General features: G+C 48.0%; 1 protein-coding gene across 4 annotated transcripts; it reads right to left on the reverse strand.

Moving 5' to 3' along the window:
• Positions 1-400: 400 nt before the first annotated feature.
• SALL4 (spalt like transcription factor 4) lies at positions 401-18,266 on the reverse strand. Of its 4 annotated transcripts, none has more exons than XM_017972116.4 (4): positions 18,051-18,266; positions 6,545-7,564; positions 4,084-4,364; positions 401-2,765 (listed from the first exon to the last, which is right to left on the reverse strand). In XM_017972116.4, exons 1-4 carry the CDS (start codon positions 18,178-18,180, stop codon positions 2,346-2,348), a joined length of 1,851 nt encoding a protein of 616 aa, XP_017827605.4. In that variant the 5' UTR covers positions 18,181-18,266; the 3' UTR covers positions 401-2,345. The 4 variants fall into 4 exon arrangements, with proteins under 4 accessions (XP_017827605.4, XP_002747722.4, XP_078228127.1 ...); XM_002747676.6 differs by having other exon boundaries at positions 5,237-7,564; XM_078372001.1 differs by lacking the exon at positions 18,051-18,266 and adding an exon at positions 16,068-16,481 and having other exon boundaries at positions 5,237-7,564.
• Positions 18,267-19,221: the final 955 nt, after the last annotated feature.

Below are 19,221 nucleotides of genomic sequence, written 5' to 3' on the forward strand. Positions count from 1 at the left end.
AATAACAAAAAAAAGAAAAAGAAACAGTCTCTACCAAAAATACAAAAATTAGCTGAGCGTGGTGATGCACACTTGTAATCACAGCTACTCAGGAGGCTGAGGCAGGAGAATCACTTGAACCCAGGAGGCAGAGGTTGCAGTGAGCCGAGGTTACAACATTGCACTCCAGCCTGAGTGACAGAGACTCCGTCTCAAAAAAAAACCAAAAACCTAAAATGCAATTAAAAAGAAAACACACACACACACCAAAAACCAAAACACTAAGGCAAGCATGGACATGATCAAATGCGCATCTTTTTGACTCTAGGAATGAGAGTGTCACAAGGCAGTTGAAAATGATTAAGTAAAGATTCTGAGGTATAGAGCATTAAGTACCAGAAGAACTTACATATACACTTGGTGGGAAAAAAAAATTCAAAATTTATTTTCCAACAGACAGCATCAGCAGGTACAACTACAGGGGTTTCTCCGTAGATCATACATTCACAAGGCATTATTAGCTCAACAGTCAGCCACTGGTGTGTTTTCTGTAACAATATCCACTTCACAGTGTAAACAGGTACTAGTATTGTGTTCACTTACAATTCCAGAAGGAAAGGCACAACTTGGCAAAAAAAAAAAAAAAAAAAAGTGTGTGTGGGGGATCCTAAAGTCAGGTGCAACGATGAGGAGACAACGCTTTGGCTAAGAGTCTTGGATCCACATTTCTGTCAGGACCTTCCACATAGAGGGAGGGGAAAGACTTTTTCTCCCAGAAGTTAAGAGTTTTCTTCTTTCTTTCTCCTTTCTTTTTAAACCAAGAGCAATGTTTCATTTGCTCAATAGCACATATACAATAGGAGGCTAAAAAAAAGGCATCACAAAAATCATCTTGAACGTTCAGCTCTTCCCACCAATACATCAACTCTTCGGTTTTAGATAGGGCCTGGGAATACTTACGCGGTCTTAAAATAGGGAAATATACACTATGGCTACAAAACATAAAGAATAAATGAGGTAGATAAATTAAAGCTTTCACACCCAGGACTTGCCTGTGCTAACTTCGTAGCCTTCATGAAATATTCAGCAAGAAAACAAACAAAAAATCTTCATAATTACTTGGCAGAAGTCACACCAAGGAAATTCACCAACAAAAAAATCAGCATGTGAACCTGTGATAGGAAACACGCCCTTCCACGAGTTTCTTCTCGAGAATGAAAACCCAGTTCTTCAATAGAGTAGGCACTGGCAAAGTAAGTTAAGTCACCTGAGATTCCCCGCTCAGGCGCCCACCACTTCTAGGGTTCAGGAAGAGGAAGGCATCTAAGAGGTGTGGGGAAAATATTGGCACTCTCGGGGCTCCGACTGAACTGTATTTAAATAAGCAGCAACACGTACATTGACTCCCTAAGGACTGCCGTAAGTCCATTTGAGGGGATCCTACTCAAGGTTCTAAGGTTGAAGCAATTTTATAATTCTACAACCTTAGTTTTTTGTTGTTCCTTTTTTAAGTACATTCAAAAAAAAAAAAAAAATGGGAACAGGATTGGGGCATAGAAAACAGGTCCCTAAAGAGATGACAGACCTTGTCCTTTTACCCGCATGTACAGTCCCATGGAAGTATAGAGTTAGAGAGAGGAAGAATACAGAACCCTCTCCCTTAATCAGGCTATGTAGTTGTCTTTTCCACTGTTGGAAGTTCCAACAGTCCTACCTTGAAAGTCTTTGGAAAAAGTCATTCTAGGTTGTACAGAGGCTCTACGTATACGTCTGTTACAAGTTAAGAAAGCTACTTTGCAAGACCCGCTTCTTTCCAACATTAAAAAAAAGTGCCGGGCACAGTGGCTCATGGTTGTAATCCCAGCACTTTGGGAAGCCAAGGCAGGTGGACCACGAGGTCAGAAGTTCAAGACCAGCCTGGCCAATTTAATGAAAAACCCCCATCCCTACTCAAAATATAAAAATTAGCTGGGCACAGTACCATGTGTCTATAATCCCAGCTATTCAAAAGCTGAGGAAGGAGAATGGCTTGAACCCGGGAGGCGGAGGTTGTGGTGAGCTGAGATCACACCACTGCATTCCAGCCTGGGTGATGGAGCGAAACTCCGCCTCAAAAAAACAAAAAACAAAACAAAAGTCTATTTGTTTTGGTATGAATTTTTTTTTTTTTTTCAATTTTTTGCAAAGCAGCATAGCAACAATCGTGATTGTAGGACTTGCCTGAGGTTGTGGTCACAACCAGGGTAAACATCATTTGCATATCAGTGAGAAAAAGAAAACAGGAGGAGATGAGTTCTCACGAAACAAAGCAGATTCTAGAGACTTCACTGTCTGCCCTTCTCCTTCCATGCACGTTCTCCTTTAGCTTAGCTGACCGCAATCTTGTTTTCTTCCAGGAAGTGAGGAAACTGGTGTTTGGGAACGCTGTCAGTAGCACCTGGTTTTTCCACGTCTGCACCGATACCTGATTGGGAACCATCCATCTTGGAGACAGTGGTGTTATTCACCACGGAGCTGGCCCCCAAGGAAACTGGGAGGGTAGGAACGCCCCCACTCTGGATCACAGAGATCTCATTGGTCTTCACGGCCAGACCACCGTTGAGCATGCTGGTGTACTGGTTCCACACAACAGGGTCCACGTTCACAGAGGGGGCCAGGATTTCCTTGGGAAACATTTCTGAGACTCTTTTTCCGTCCGTACCTAACAGAGCCATGGTGTTCTCGATGGCCAGCTTCCTTCCACGGCGGGCTGAGTTATTGTTTGCTCCGTGTGTCATGTAGTGAACCTACGTGAACAGGAGAGAAAGGTGTTTATCAAAATAGAGATTTGTTAGCTCACTGGCAATCCAAGAATCAGTCTGCATATGGATTTCATTCTACCCAGGGTTTTAACATACAGATGATCCTATGGCCAGGCACGGTGGCTCACGCCTGAAATCCCAGCAGTTTGGGAGGCCAAGGCAAGTGAATCGTGAGGTCAGAAGTTCAAGACCATCCTGGCCAACATAGTGAACCCCATCTCTACTAAAAATCACAAATATTAGCTGAGTGTGGTGGCGGGTGCCTGTAGTCCCAGCTACTAGGGAAGCTGAGGCAGGAGAATTGCCTGAACCCAGGAGACGAAGGTTTCAGTGAGCTGAGATCACGTCACTGCACTCCAGCCTGGCAAACAAGTGAGACCCGGTCTCAAAAAAAAAAAGAAGAGAAAAAGAAAGATTATGGGTGTTGAGCCACTCCACCCAGCCAATATATTTAATTTTTTAAATAAAAATTTAGGCCAGGCGCGGTGGCTCATGCCTATAATCCAAGCACTTTGGGAGGCCAAGGCGGGTGGATCACGAGGTCGAGATATCGAGACCATCCTGGTCAACAAGGTGAAACCCCGTCTCTACTAAAAAAAAAAAAAAAAATTAGCTGGACATGGTGGTGTGCACCTGTAGCCCCAGCTACTTGGGAGGCTGAGGCAGGAGAATTGCTTGAACCCAGGAGGCAGAGGTTGCAGTGAGCCAAGATGGTGCCATTGCACTCCAGTCTGGGTAATAACAGCAAAACTCCATCTCAAAAAAAAAAATTAAAATTTAAGGCTGGGCACAGTGGCTCACGCCTGTAATCCCAGCACTTTGGGAGGCCGGTTTGGGTGGATCACGAGGTCAGGAGTTTGAGACCAGCCTGACGAACATGATGAAACACCATCTCTTAAAAAAAAAAAATTTTTTAATTTTAAAAATTATTACTATTTTTTAAAGAGACAGGGTCTCATTCTGTTTTTTAGGCTGGAGTGCAGTGGCATGATCACAGATCACTGCAGCCTTGATCTCTCAGGCTCAAGCGATCCTCCCACCTCAGCCTCCCAATTAGCTGGGACCCAAACATGCACCATCACACCCAACTAATTTTTTTTTTTTTTTGAAAGATCTTGTCTCCCTGTATTGCCCGGGCTGGTCTCAAACACCTGCACTCAAGCAATCCTCCCACCTCAACCTCCCAAAGTATTGTATGACACACAGGAGCCACCGTGCTTGGCCATCCCACCTGGTCTTAATGGGAACTCATCATGGATAGTGCCAATAAGCCCCCGCCCTGCTGAAGCCCACACAAACCCACCTTCAAGTTGCCTTTGGTGGTAAAAGCTCGCCCACAAATGTTGCACACAAAAGGCTTCTCTCCAGTGTGAGTCCGCTCATGGATCTGAAGAGCGCTGGCAGATGAGAAGTTCTTCCCACACCGTGTGCAGCCATGTTGCTTGGCCTGTCGGCGTGGCTGGGCTGCTAACAAAGGGGTCATCCCTGGGGACAAGGCTGAGGGTCCCACAAACGTGCCAGGAACTTCAACCTTGACATAGGTCGGCTGGGCTCGGATAAACGTGGAAGGGAGACTGCTCCGACCTGGTACACAGAGGAAAAAAAGCCAGACCTTTATCACCCAACATTCACCCTTCTTCAAAACAAGGAAGACCTTTGAAGATAACTGCCTGCTAGTTTGAGAGTCTGGAGCTGGCTTTTAAGAAATTAACACCTCAAAATCACCTTAACAGAAATTAACACCTTCCTTTGAATTGTTTATCTGCACAAAGAATAAAACCTCTAACACGTGGGAAAAGATGACTTTGCATTTTTTAGAGGTATGGGCAACCTATAGCACACATTTCTGCATAAGAAGGTACCTGTCTGGTATATGCCCAGACACCATCTTTCCCTGATTCTATGATATAGCTTTTCCCTTATTTTGCCATTAATGACGTCAGTCACATCTCAATAGATACGTGCATTTAAAATGGGTTCATCTTTCCCTGCTTCAAGAGTGGTTTATTTGTGAACATTTTATCAGGCAGTGGGGCCTCAGTCAGGGAACCGTGGTTTATTTCAGTGGTCAAAAAACAGCGCCCACTCCCTCAAACATACTCTTAAGACACCCATATACAGAATCATGGTGTAGAGAAAAAAAAAAGAAAAAAACTAAAACAAAACAAAATGAGACTACCCCTATGTCCCAACGGGCTCAAAGACAAAAATAAAAACCAATAAAAAAGGTATGCTGTCTATACCCATTTTGCATTAACCACCATAAACAAAAAGCATGTTCGTTACTAGGATAGAGGCAGTTACTATTGCCCTCTACCCAGAAGTATAGAAAAGCTAATTGCCCTCTAGAAGGGGCTACTTCAAGTCATACTCTCCATTTGTAAAGTTCAGCCCAGGTGCCTTTTTGATGACCTTGAGCCCAAAATGGACATAAGTTAAATCCAAAGCTCTATCACCTTCCATCTCAGTGCGGCTGTTCTCGGAGCTCTCTGCTTTGCTCCCAGCATCGGGAGACTTTGACTTGATGCTTTCGGCTTGACTATTGGCCGGGGAAAGTGCCTGGAAGGATGTGGTTTCCAGGATGTCTGGGCTCCGGCTCTGATACTCCTGGTCTCCCATCAGTGATGATGAGTCATTGGTCAAGCCGTCGCTCTCCACGGAACCGTTTTCTCTGCTGCCCTGGCGCTGCAGGTTAAAAGGGGCAGGACCCACTTTCCCTGGGGCATCTAAGGAAGCCATCATGGCAAACCCAAGTGTGGGTGATGCTGAGTGGATGCTGGGAAGAGGTGTGGGGACCTTCGAGGAGCTGCCGGGGGCCTCCTGGGAGCCAACTTCGTCTACATCGATGCTTTCGATGACATTGTCATGGCAGATGGTGCCAGTGCTGCCATTCTCACCCACCGTCATTGGCTCAGGACCCGTAAAGTCACAGGGATTCTCTGGCAGGGGCGTGTTGGGAATCTGACCGCCCATGTGCATGCGAATATGCTGCTGCAGCATCACAGCATTGGTGAACTTCTTCTGGCAGATGGGGCACGAATGCTGCGTCTTAATGGATGTGTTGGTTCGGTGAACCCCGAGGTGTGTCTTCAGGTTTCCTTTGGTAGAAAAGGCTCGGCCACAGATCTTACACTGGAATGGTCTCTCCCCGGTGTGGGTGCGGTAATGCATCTTGAGGGAGCTCTGGCAGCTTAGGACACGGTGGCAAATGAGACATTCGTTGGGATCGGTGGTGGCCTTGTCAATGTTCTCCACCAGCTGCTGCAGTTTCAGGGTCTCTGACCCTGGCTCGGGGGTCCCACTCCCTTGGAAGCCACCAGCCCTTGGGGAATGCTGGTCTGGTCCCACCCCAGGGAGTGTGGGTCCACCCTCACTGTCTGGAGAAGGCCCAGGCTGGTCACTGGGCAAGGGGCCACCCGAGAGGTCCTTGAGATTAGTCCCCGAAGAGAGATTCTGAGGTAGCCCTACAGAGGGGGTTACAAGGACAGGTTTGCTGTCTAAGGAAAGACTCGATTCATCTATGGGGTCAGGTACAGAGAGCGCATAGGGGGTGCCATTGCCTGCCGCCACTTTGTCCTGGAACTCGGTAAACAGCTGGGGGTTTGCCTTCACCTGGGGATGTCGGTGAAAGTGCACCTTGAGGTTGCCCTTGGTGGTGAAGCGATGACCACAGACAGAGCACACGAAGGGTCTCTCTCCAGTGTGGGAGCGGAGGTGGATCTGCAAGGAGCTATCAGTCCCGAAAACCTTGCTACAGTACTTACACTTGTGCTTGTAGAGGACCGCCTCGTCCTTGGGTTTGACTTCCACCGCGGAGACGTTTGGGGGCTTCCCCTTCCCCTTCTTGGATGTGTCTAGCGCCATGGTGGAGAAAGGGCTCTGGAAGAGCACCGAGCCTGGGGCCTGAGGAAGCAAAGCGCTCGGGAGGCGGGACATGACGTTCGGGAGCACCCGGGTCCCATCCGGCTTCAGAGTGAAGGGCGCCAGCCCTGGGGACAGGGAGCTGGTAGCAGTAGGGATGTTGGCGTGAGGTAGCTTGGCTTGTTTCAAGGCATCCAGAGACAGACCTTGGCTTCCAGCTTTCTGGCTGAGCAGAGCCACAGCTGCAGACACCTGCTGGGACACGTGGCTGCTCAGGGTCTTCAGCGTTTCGGCCCCTGCCCCACTCGAGTGGAGGGCGTGGGAGGCCCACATGTTCACCTGGACGCGGATCTGCTCAGTAAGCTGGATCTGCTGGAGCTGCTGCTGCTGCAGACACAAGATCTGCTCCAGGACCCACGGGATGCTATTGGCACAGGGCACAGGGGCAGGGAGGGCATCCGCGCTCCGCTGATTCACTGCCACCTTGGTGCCCCGTAGTGCCTGCAAGGTCACGTTAGTGTTGGCCACTTTGCCTTTGGGTAAATAGCTTATGTCCTGGGGGGTGGGTGGCAGGGCTGTCTCTGTCTTTAGGTACACCACAGACTCCGCACCTGGCTTCTCCTTCATGTCCCCTGAGCTGCCACCATTCTCCCTGTGACTGTCCTTACTGCTGGGACTGGGGGACTGTTGGCTCAGTACAGCTCCAGAGAAGTCTTCTGAAGGCACCGGGCCCTCGCTGTCATTCATGATGAGGACAGGTGGGTGTTTAGTGCAATTTTTCTTATGTTCCAGGAACTCAGAGATGCTGAAGAACTCCGCGCAGCATTTCTCGCAGACGTGCGTCTCCTCCCGACGAAGCCGCTTTACTATGGCTTCGTCCTCACCCGCCTCATCGTCATTCCCTGGGTGGTTCACTGGAGCACCTGTAACAAGAAAGAAAAAGCTAAGAACTCTGTCCTCCCGAGTAAAGGATGTGTGGAAGGCTGGGCACAGTGGCTCACGCCTGTAGTCCCATCACTTTGGAAGGCTAAAGTGGGCAGACCCACCTGAGGTTGAGAGTTCAAGACCAGTCCGGCCAACATGGTGAGATCTTGTCTCTGCTAAAAACACAAAATTTAGCCAGGCGTGGTGGCAGGCTCCCATAATCCTAGCTACTTGGGAGGCTGAGGCATGAGAATCGCTTGAACCCAGGAGGCAGAGGTTGCAGTGAGCAGGGATCATGCCACTGCACTCCAGCCTAGGTGACAAAGTGAGACTCTGTCTCAAGAAAAAAAAAAAAGGCTGATCCCTGAATTTCTTTTGTAACTGGGGTTTATTTACTTTAGGGTTAGTGCCAGTCTACACACTGCAACTCCAAACTTGGGACTGGTTCTAGCCAGATGCCCTGGTCCTTTACACAAGAAGCCTGGAAGTCTCTCAAAGCTACTTTATTGTTCTCTCCTTCCCGCTGCCCTCTCGGGTAGACCCCCCCATCACCAGGATATCACTGGAGCTGGGGGCCAGGCCACAGGACAAACGGGCATATCTCAGACCCAGCGGCTGAGCCTATGAATCTAAATCAAACAAGAGACACTCAAACGAGTATACAATGATCTAGGAATTTTTGTTTGTTTTTTCAGAAATGTTCACAGCAGCAAAGAAGTAAATTTTGCCATCTCCACCCATAGTGTAAGAATTATGCAGAATTCCTGTATGCCACAGAAATGAGGTGAAAGACACGGGCTGAGCAACAATATGTACAACATGACCACTTTGTTTAAAACAAAACCTGTGTTTGAGATGCACAAATGTGGCTGGACGCAGCGGCTCATACCAGTCACCCCAGCACTTTGAGGCCACTTTTGAGAGGCTAGGAGTTCGAAAGCAGCAACACAGTGAGACCCCGTCTCTATAAAAAATAAGAAGATAAAAATAGCTGGGCATGGCAGTGTGCCCATGTAGTTCAAGCTACTCAGCACAGGCTGAGGCAGGAGAATCGCTTGAACCTGGGAGGTCAAGCCACTCCAACCTGGGTGACAGCGTGAGACCCCGTCTGGAAGGGAAAAAAAAAAAAAAGCAAGCACAAACTCACAAGGAAAAGGGGCCAGGAAGGGCTGGAGTATAGTGGCTCAATCTCGGCTCACTGTGACTGCCACTTCCTGGGTTCAAGCTATTCGCATGCCTCAGCCTCCTAAGTAGCTGGGATTACAGGCATGCGCCACCAGGCCTGGCTGATTTTTGTAATTTTAGTAGCGGTGGGGTTTTACCATGTTGGCCAGGCTGGTCTCAAACTCCTAGGTTCAAGTGATCCGCCTGCCTCAGCCTCCCAAAGTGCTGGGATTACAGAAGTGAGCCACCGCACCCTGATACAACCCTGGGCTTTTGATGGCACAGTCCAGCAGCAAGTTTCCAGGAGGGACTGATCTGGAGCCATGGCCTTAACAAACTGATGGAATCTTTACTTATTTCAGACTGGGTCACAACATGAAGTCTTGCAAGGTATGTGTAGGCTGGAGGTGGCTCAGTGGAAGAGACAATAGCCATGGGAGGTCCGGCCTGCCAGAGTTAAGAAAGCTTGGCCAGGGCCAACCTAGCCACACCTGTCAATAGGAGGTCGGAGATAGCAGGTGCACCCCTGAGAATGCTGACTCAGCACGCATAATCAAGATGATAATCCAGACAGATGCCTGGATTTATTAATGCAATCAGTACTGCTGAGAACAACGCCTTAGAATCAAACAGTTTAGGCCGGGCATGGTGGCTCACACCTATAATCCCAGCACTTTGGGAGGCCGAGGAGGGTGGATCATGAGGTCAAGAGGAGAGTGGATCCTAGTCAATGAGGTGAAACCCCGTCTCTACTAAAATTACAAAAATTAGCTGGGCATGGTGGTGCGCGCCTGTAGTCCCAGCTACTCAGGAGGCTGAGGCAGGAGAATTGCTTGAAGCCAGAAGGCGGAGGTTGCGGTGAGTGGAGATTGCGCCATTGCACTCCAGTCTGGGTAACAACAGCGAAACTCCATCTCAAAAAAAAAAAAAAAAAAAAAAAAAGAATCAAACAGTTTAATGCCTCTCATTAAAGAATACCTACCTCCTATTGTGTGCAAAGCAGGGGTTGAAGACCCAATGGTGAAAAGATGAGCCCCATAAAGATTTTGTACCCACAGATGTCCACACTATAATCATTTAATCCTATTAAATATCAGCTCCATTTAAAGATGAGGAAAAAACCCGGCACAGTGGCTCATGCCTGTACTCCCAGTACTTTGAGAGGCAGAGGCGGGCAGATCACCTGAAGTCAGGATTTCAAAACCAGCCTGAGCAATATGGAGAAACTAAATTTTTTTTTAGTCTCTACTAAAAATAGAAAATTAGCCAGGCATGGTAGTGCATGCCTGTAGTCCCATATACTAGGGAGGCTGCCACGGGAGAATCACTTGAACCCAGGAGGCGGAGGTTGCAGTGAGCCAAGATCACACCATTGCACTCCAGCCTGGGCAGCAGGAGCGAAACTCGAAAGAAAGGAAAGAAGAGAAGAGAGGAGAAGGAAGGAGAGAGAAGGAAAGAGGAAGGAAAGATGGAAGGAAGGAAGGAGAGGAAGGAAAGAAGGAAGGACAGAAAGACAAGAAGGAAGGTAGGAAGGAAGGAAGGGAAAAACAAACAGTGTGACTTCTGCCACACAAAAAGTTACTGACAGATAACTTTCGGGCACTTACTTTGTATGTGCCAGGTGTGATTATAAACAATTTATATTAACAACTCTGAAATAGAAACTATTATCCTATTTGACAGAGGGGATAACTGAGGCACAGAGGACATTAACTTGCCCAAGACAAAATGTTAAGTAAACTGCAGAGCCCATATTAAAACCCAGGGATGGAGTAACATCCTCTATTGGAAGCCTTTATTTGTACATTTCTGAGCATGTTTCTTCTGTTAGGATTGCAACTATCTTTCCCCTCACAGAAACCTTAAGGTAGGACAGCAAAGAGGCTGCCTTGGTTAGGAAGGGGTGGGAGGAGACCACCCATTCCTGTCCTATTTCTGGGACTTCCAGAAGTTGTTCTGAAAGTGTTAGGATGCAGTACGATGCTGCTACTTCCATGTAGAGTTCCAGGAGCAGGCACAACACAAACTCTCCTTTCTCACAGCCCAATACTGCTGCCAGTCTGCCTCATTTCAATGATCAAGTTAAAAATGTTCCTCAATTTCCAGAACACTGGCAACTATTTATCTGGGAACCACCAACTCTCAGATAAATAGTATCTATCTGTATGATTTCCCAAGACTGGTAACCAGTGCTAGTGGGAGTGTTGGGGGGCACAATCATTCTAGAAGAGTAATTTTGATGATTATGTGTCGAGAATGTTAAGTGAAACAGTTTCTCTTGTTAGGGAAGGAAGTACTATTGGTAGGAGTATACACATGGATACAGCTCTTTCAGGGAGTCTGGCAACATCTTGATTTTAGTAAAATTTCCTTTGACCTAGCAATGCCTTTTCTTTTCTTTTTTTTGAGATAGAGTCTCACTCTGTTGCCAGGCTGGAGTGCAATGGCACGATCTCGGCTCACCGCAACCTCCGTCTTCCGGGTTCAAGCAATTCTCCTGCCTCAGCCTCCCAAGTAGCTGGGACTACAGGCGTGCACCACCATGCCCGGCTAATTTTTGTATTTTTAGTAGAGACAGGGTGTCACCATGTTGTCCAGGATGGTCTCGATCTCTTGACCTCGTGATCTGCCCACCTCAGACTCCCAAAGTCCTGGGATTACAGGTGTGAGCCAGCGCGCCCGGACACAATTCCTTTTTCAGGAATTTCCTCAATGTACTTCGAGGATATTGCTTATAGCATTTCTCATGTTAACAAACAGCAACAAAAATGAATGCACCTTGGTCCATCAGTAAGATTTTGGTTAAATAAATTAGGGTGCAGAAAAGATGAATGCTTTATAGCCTCCAGAAATAAAAGTAGAACCAGGCAGGGCATGGTGGCTCACACCTGTAATCCCGGCACTTTGGGAGGCTGAGTTGGGTGGATTACTTGAGTGTAGGAGTTCGAGACCACGCAGGCCAACACGGTGAAACCCTGTCTCTACTAAAAATACAAAAATTTGCCAGGCAGGAGAATCACTTGAACCCAGGAGGTGGAGATGAGCAGAGACCACACCACTGCACTCCAGCCTGGGCAATGGAGAAAGACTGCCAAAAAAAAAAAAAAAATCAATAAATCTCATGCAAAAAACATTATAACCACGCCATTCTACTTTTCAGAGGCCAACATTCACCACCACCACCCTCTCCAAGCAGGAACAAAAACATACAACTTCATCCTCTTAGACCTTAAGGCAAGCTTGTCCAACCCAGGCCCTGACCAGCTTTGAATTCAGCCCAACACAAATTCATAAGCTTCTTAAAACATTATGAGATAGTTTTACAATATTTTTTAAGCTCATAAGCTATCATTAGTGTCAATGTCTTTTAGGGGCAGCCCAAAATAACTCTTCTTCCAATGTGGCCCAGGGAAGCCAAAAGATGAAACACCCTGGCCTTAAGTCATTTATCTTCACAGCCACATAATCAAACAAACTCCCTTGTTTCCATTTTGCAGATGTGGAAAACAGGCTCAGAACTAAGTGGCTCAAGATGGCATACTGCTCATCAGAATATAGAGGTGCCTTTAATACTATTTAATGGCACTCAAATTAGTGGCCCAATTCATACTGGTTTCCTCTAGAGCCGAGTTTCTCAAACTCTTCTTCATTTCCCCCCTCTATGGAGGCTTTTAACTTTTCCCTAATAGCTCCCCCCTTATAAAGTTCTAATATCACAAATAGATTGTACATACTTATATCCTTTGCAAGGCCACAAACCTTATGGATATCAATGTTTTCATCCCCTTAGGTTAAAATATCTCTTGATTGAAAATGCATGTTCTATTCAACACAGGCATTTTGAAACTTTAGGGGAGGGGTGGTCTATGAAATTAGGCAAGAAAATGTTAATTTTCACTAAGCTGAACTGAAACGTAACACTTCTTTCAATGATGAATATAAGGAACCTCCCTCAGTGGTATTAATAGAACCTGTGTGTCATCAGTGGAGGCCACAGATATTTTCATATGGTGTTACAGTCATTATGACTTGGAAATTCTACTGGATCTTGTTATTTATCATATTAATAAAGTAACAGATATTACTAAGCTAAAAAAGTTTTTTATTTTTGATGACTATATTTCAGGGCCACTTATTTCCTTGGTCGTCTATTTATTTTATACATGCAAACACGTTATGTTGAGAAGGCTTCTGTGGCACAAAAAAAGTTAAGCTCCCTCCGCTCATAAGGATCCAGCAGTTCCCAAGAGTGATTTACAGCCTGAATACCAGCTTGCCTTTGCTGTATACACAAGCTCGCCTCTTCTGTAGCCTCCACCAGCAACATCCCACTTGAGTCTTAAAACGGCAGCAGCTCTGTTTGCCTGAGCGGTAAAAAGTACTTGTACATCCAGACCGCCACTGGTAAATAGTGAAACTGTATTTGCCAAAGAGTAAGAAGATTCTGCTATGAACAACTGCCGGGTATGCTTAAGTTCACCCAAAAGGAAAAAAAAAAGCAAACAAAAACAAAATTCAGAGGGATTACGAAGCAGCTAGTTCTTCCATCCCTCCACCCCGCCCCCAGCCCGAATTTTAGGAATGTTATCTCTCAGCATCTAGTTATCCAATAAGTTGGAAGAATGCAGTAAACCCAGCAGGGGTCTTAGATTCAATCACTGCCAAATGGATAGAAAATACTCTTACTATTGTATAGGAAGAAATTTCATCTACTAGTGACCAATCAAATTCTGAAGACACTGAAATGCTTAAAAAGTAAAACCTGTATATCTTGATAAAAGCACTACGGACTCAAGCTTATCTGGTTTTCATTCCTACATTTAAAGAGCTACAATGAGCAGATTATCTGAAGCACACAACATCTTCTACCCTCCCCCACCCCAGGATAATTGCTTACCAAAAAAACAAAAGGAAATTATGTGCCTTGAGTATTTAACCAGTTCAAAGAAAAGTGCCTCTTTAAGCTGTTTAATTTTAGCAGTCAAATAAAGTCTTCAACTCAATTCATAGATGGCAAATTAAGACTTTAAGTTTCTACCCAATTAAGATCTAAAAAAGGCAGTTTCAAACAGCCTTGAAACAAAATTCATGGATTCTGCTGGAGAGTTAAAAGAGTAAATGGCTCAAAGAAAGCTTCATAGGCGCTAAGGCATGTGACCTCTCTCAGCTTCCAAGGTTAGAAATGTGTCCCACTCCACCCCAACTAGAGATCATGCAAGTTTGTAAACTCCATGAGGGCAGGAGCTTTTGTTGCCTTTCTCCAGAGCCCCCTTGAACAAAACCTAACACAGACATACAATTCGTTTTGGTGGGCCCTGGGGGGCAGAGGGAAAGGATTGTGGTGACTGGCAATGCAGTTCTTGTCTGGATTTAGTGGTTTTTAAAAAGGTTTAGACATTTTGGACAGGCGTGGTGGCTCACGCCTGTGATCCCAACACTTTGGAAGGCCAAGGAGGGCAGATCACAATGGTCAGGAGATCGAGACCATTCTGGCTAACACGGTGAAACCCCATCTCTACGAAAAATACAAAAAATTAGCCGGGTGTGGTGGCACATCCTGTAGTCCCAGCTACTTGGGAAGCTGAGGCAAGAGAATCGCTTGAACCCGAAAGGCAAAGGTTGCAGTGAGCCAAGATCATGCCACTGCATTCCAGCCTGGGTGACAGAGGGAGACTCCATTGCAAAAAAAAAAAAAAAAGTTTAGACATTTAAAAAAAGAGTCAAAAGTACTCTAGGTTAAAGGTGATGAGGAAGAGAACTTCTGGAACTCTCCGTCATCAATTTTTCCAAGGTAGTACAACCCACAGAAGCCAACCAAACTCCAACGTTGTTTTACTTCTGGGGCTGTTGTATCAAACTGTACGAAGGCACATCCCAACATTTAAGATGGCAGAGGAGAAGCCACCAAATCCAATCAGCCAAGCACCAATCACGGCTGCCTTGTCAAAGATGCCAAAAAGCAAATCTCATCACATCACCAACTAAACACACAGCTCCTTGGACTCTGGGGCCGAGGCTAAAATCAAGCAGGACAAGACACCATGGGCAAAGCCATTTCAAACAGGTGCTGCAATTTACTCTAAAATGAGTAAAAGTATGACTATCAATTTTGGCCTTTAATATCTGGAATTAAAGATAGCTCTCTAGTCCCCAGCTTGGCATCTGGCAGGCAGCGCACTGCTGTTTCTGCTCAACTGCCTCAACTGGGAGCTCAACACCATCTTGATACAATGGAGAAATACAAATAAAAACATTTCGGTATTTTGAGCCAAATTAACATTGATCACATTCCCCATTTATAGCAGGCCTTCTATAGTTGAAATTATCTAAACAGGGCATTTTATCACCACTATACAGAGGAGAACCCAAAAACTCAGGGGAAAAAAATAAGAAAAACACCAAGCTGGCTTCGGCTGAAAGTCACAGCCAGACTGGAATGCGGATCTCACCCTAAAACCTGACTTCCCAGGCATCAGCGTAACACTTAACATTTTGAAAAAGGAAATGCGAACTATCCACTGCCTCCCAAGATGGTTCCCCAACCCACAGCCCAGGAGGAAGCTCAGTAACAGCAGCTTGAATGACAAAGTATCATTTGCTTGTGCACTGCATATGTTTATTGAACAAAAAACTGTTTGGCAAATTGCAGCTTCTCTCCCTGTGAGAAACCCATATGAAGTCTAACTAGAAATTTAGCCTGAAACGTTAACTAATGTCAAAATCTTTCTAGCCAGTGCGGGTCATTTTGGTGAGTAACTGGAATTAGGAAGTTATTGGAAACTTGGGAATCCTAATCGTTGATGTTTGTAATCCAGTTTAGCACAAAGGGCATTTGAAACCCTTTTGAGAAAATGCTAATTTTTCCTGTAAGTAGTGTTAGCCCCGAGACCACCTGCAGATTTTTTGATCTGCTAATAGATCGCCAGACGTCATTTTCCTCCCTCAAAAACTGCACTCAAATGGCTTTGCCAAGTAAGACCAGCCCAATCTGCATTTTAAAAAATTATGTGAAACATATACATACATCTAAGTTACATATGTAACATATATATAATTTCAGGCGCATCAAATGCAAACAACTCAAACGCAGCCATTAAAAACGCACTGCTTGGGAAAACCACCTTCCGTCCCAAGGAGGCAATTGGAGGCTCTACAAACACATTCTAGCAGCCAGGAGTTATGACCCAGAGTTCCAGACTTGGCAAAGACCAGCGGGCACAGATGGCTATCGCGCCGGCGACCCGCACGAATCCCCTGGGGTACCCATCCTCGGCCCAGCCCAGTATTCTCCATTAGCCGCCCCCTCAACCGTCCCACCCACCAGGTGTGAGCCGGTACCTGCGAAGGGACCCGCCTCCCAGCAAAGGGCTAGGCTTCAAGCTGGGCCTCCAGGGGGCGTCCGTGCGCAAGCCGGGTGGGCTGTCCGCGACAATCCCGGTGATCAATAGCGAACTCCCCGCCCAAATCGCGGTGGCAGCGCACGGCCAGGCCTGAGGTCTCAGCTCAGCTCAGGTTGACTCTGATTCCAAACTCCAACCAGCGTTAATTTCAAAAGCTCTCCCATAACAAGCTTCCCTCCCGAAAGGTGCCAAACACCACCAAAAGCCCCACGTGTGTGCGCCCACCCAAAATGAAGGGGGAAGGGGAGGTCAGAGTAGGACCAGGGGAGGGGTCAGAGCCAGGAGCTCGCCCCTCCTCTCCGGAGGAAGCGGGCGGGCTGAGCGTTAACCCTTTTGTTCCAGGTGGGCCAGGCCACGAAGCCTTCACGCTCCCCTCAACCCCCACCACCACCCCGCCCCCAACCCAGGCACAAAGAGAGTCCCTACAGGCGCGGGGGACCTCGGGTGCGCGCTGCGCTGCATCCGGCGCCCCGAAAACGCCCAGCCGTCCCCTCCGTCAAACCGATCCTTTTAATTTGCCCTGGAAAAATGTTCCACGGGGGATTTCATCGACCTACTTATAAACTTGGGAAATGTATTACATTCGGTTTCCGACAAAAAGGGGAGGGTACGGAAGCCAAAAAGTAGCGACCGTCTTCTCGGGAAACTCCGGGCACCGGAGATGGGCTCTGAGAGTCCGTCGGGGTGGCCGCGCACAACCGCCTGCTGCGGGGAAATTAGAAAGCAGGCGGGGAGCGGAGCGACGAACAAGGCGGGAGAGGAGGCTACGAATCCCCCTCCCCCAACGCGTACGCTAAAAACTTATCAGGCGACAATTTGGCGGGCCAGGATGGAGAGGAGATAGTGGGAAACCGCCTCGCTCCCAAAACCTCCGCGGTGAAGTGGGGAAAGAGTTGGCCCCGCGGCTCCGGGCGCGGCTGGGGTCCCGAACTCCCCTCGATCCGGGAAACGCTGGCCGCGGAAGCGCGGGCCGGGTCAGCCGCGGGAGCTTGCCCGGGTCCCCCACCTCTCTCCCCTTTCACACCCGGGCGCGAATCTGGAAAGCCGGGCGCTCCAGAAAAGCCACGCCAGACGGGAAGGCGATGCACCCCAGCGGGACTGCCGCGCGCCCGCCACCCCGGCCACTGGGGGCTCGCACCCTCGGGCTTGCCGCGGTTATTTTTAGGAAGTCGGAAATCAAAGATGGCTGGAGGTCAGGCCCCGAAAGGTTAGGGCGAAGATCGGCAGGCGGCGCAGCCCGGGCAGAAAAGGCGAAAACCAAAAAAAAAAGAAAAAAATTTTAAAGGGTAACATTGAGCTCTCCTCCCCCACCCCTCTGGGCCCTCCAATCCCCGGCGCAGCGCGGGTGGCCCGCACCCCAGCTCCTGAGGGTGGGGAGAGGTCGCGCCCCCTTCCCCCACTCGGCCCGGGAGGGGCGCGTGCAACAGATCGTCCTCCTCCGGGGGGTCTTCCAGGGGTGCGCCCCTCCTCCGGCCTCCTAGAAATGCCCCCAAGGGCCGGTGGAGAGGGTGGGGATCCCCCGGGGTTCTTTCTTTTGAAAGCGACGCGAGGGAGGGGACCTAAATTACAAGGAGGGGGGAAACACCAGTGAGGGGAGTGGAACCAATTAAGTGAGGGGCAGAGGACAAGGAGAAGGGAACCTTTCGGGAACCAGGAGCGCGGCGGAGTGAGTGGGGGTCAATTTTTCAATAAGCTGGGAAGGCTGGGGGTGAAACTTACACCAGAGGGGAGAAAAGGGAAAAAGTGTGAAATGTGTACCAGGCGGGGTGGTGGGAACAGGAGCTGCCGCTCCTCCCGGGCACCGGGCCCCTAAATCTCGGTTCCTGAATTTGCGCGGAGCGCCCCGAAGCCCGAGCCCTCGAGGATCCCGCGGACGTACGGGAAGCTACCCTCCCTGGGCGTGCGCCCCAGCCCCACTCACCCGGCTCCTCCGCCGCGGGCGCCGCTGGGGCCGCATCTGCAAACTCCGGGGTCGCCTGCTGCGGCTGCTGCTCGCCCTGGTCCTCCTCGGAGTTGATGTGCTGGGGTTTCGCCTGCTTGCGCCTCGACATGGTGCGAGCATCTGGGCGCCTGGAAAGCCTCAGTTATTTGCCCTCTCCGCCACAAATTCCTGGAGTTGGGAAATTTACCCCCCTTCGGCCGGAACGCGCATGTCCCAGTAATTATTATTATCAATAATGCATTGCGATTTATCATGAGCCCTGACAGCTGATTGGCCTGGGTCCAAGACCTCAGAGATCATTTAAATAAGCCCTCATTGATCAGGGAGGGGCGAGGCATTCTGGGCTTTGTAGTCCGGGCCTACTTGTGACAAAGGCGTGTTCATCAGGGGAGCGCAGCTAATTAGCATCCGGGCTCACATTGGCTGGGGCGAGGACGGAATCAGAGGGGGACCCATCCTCGGTCCAACTATCTGAGTCCTTGGAGAGGAAAAGAAAATGGGGGGAAGTGCGTACTTATTAAAAAATAGCAGCGTTTAAGTAAAAGTTTTGGAACGGGCGTATTTGGTAGTATGCTCCACAGATTACTTTGTAAGGTTGATGTCCACCAGCCGAGAAGGGAGGTCTCTTCACCGTGGAATAGTTTGGCTCAGTTTTCACATCTACGCGCGCATACACACACTCCCCCAAACCTGAGATGTGACCCCTCCCATCTTTTTGGTTAAAAATGTTTGAGTCTGAGATAACTGAAGGAGGATGAATGGTGGTGTTTTCAGCTCTCCCACCCATCTCAACTCTTAAAGTGAGCTTGGAACTTCCAAAATTTCAGATTACCCCACCACCACCACCATGACTTATCTCTTCTAAAAGCTTTCCATTTTGCTTGTATTCCTGATTAATAGCGCCCCTGTTCACAAGGACTGGTTTGTTGCCACAGTGCAAACCTTGATTTTCTTTTTTAAGTTCAAAATGACTGGCTATTAAATATAGAAATGACAAATTATAAGCAAGCATAGTCAGACATAATATCAAAACAGCAAGCGATTGCATTTTTCCCCAGAAGCCATAAATGCCTGATAACATTTTTTACTTCGATAATGCTTTTGCATCTCCCATGGAATAGCAATGGGGCTGTCACAGTATCTGGGTATT

This window comes from Callithrix jacchus, chromosome 5 (genome assembly GCF_049354715.1).
Source record: "Callithrix jacchus isolate 240 chromosome 5, calJac240_pri, whole genome shotgun sequence".
Lineage (NCBI taxonomy): Eukaryota > Metazoa > Chordata > Mammalia > Primates > Cebidae > Callithrix > Callithrix jacchus.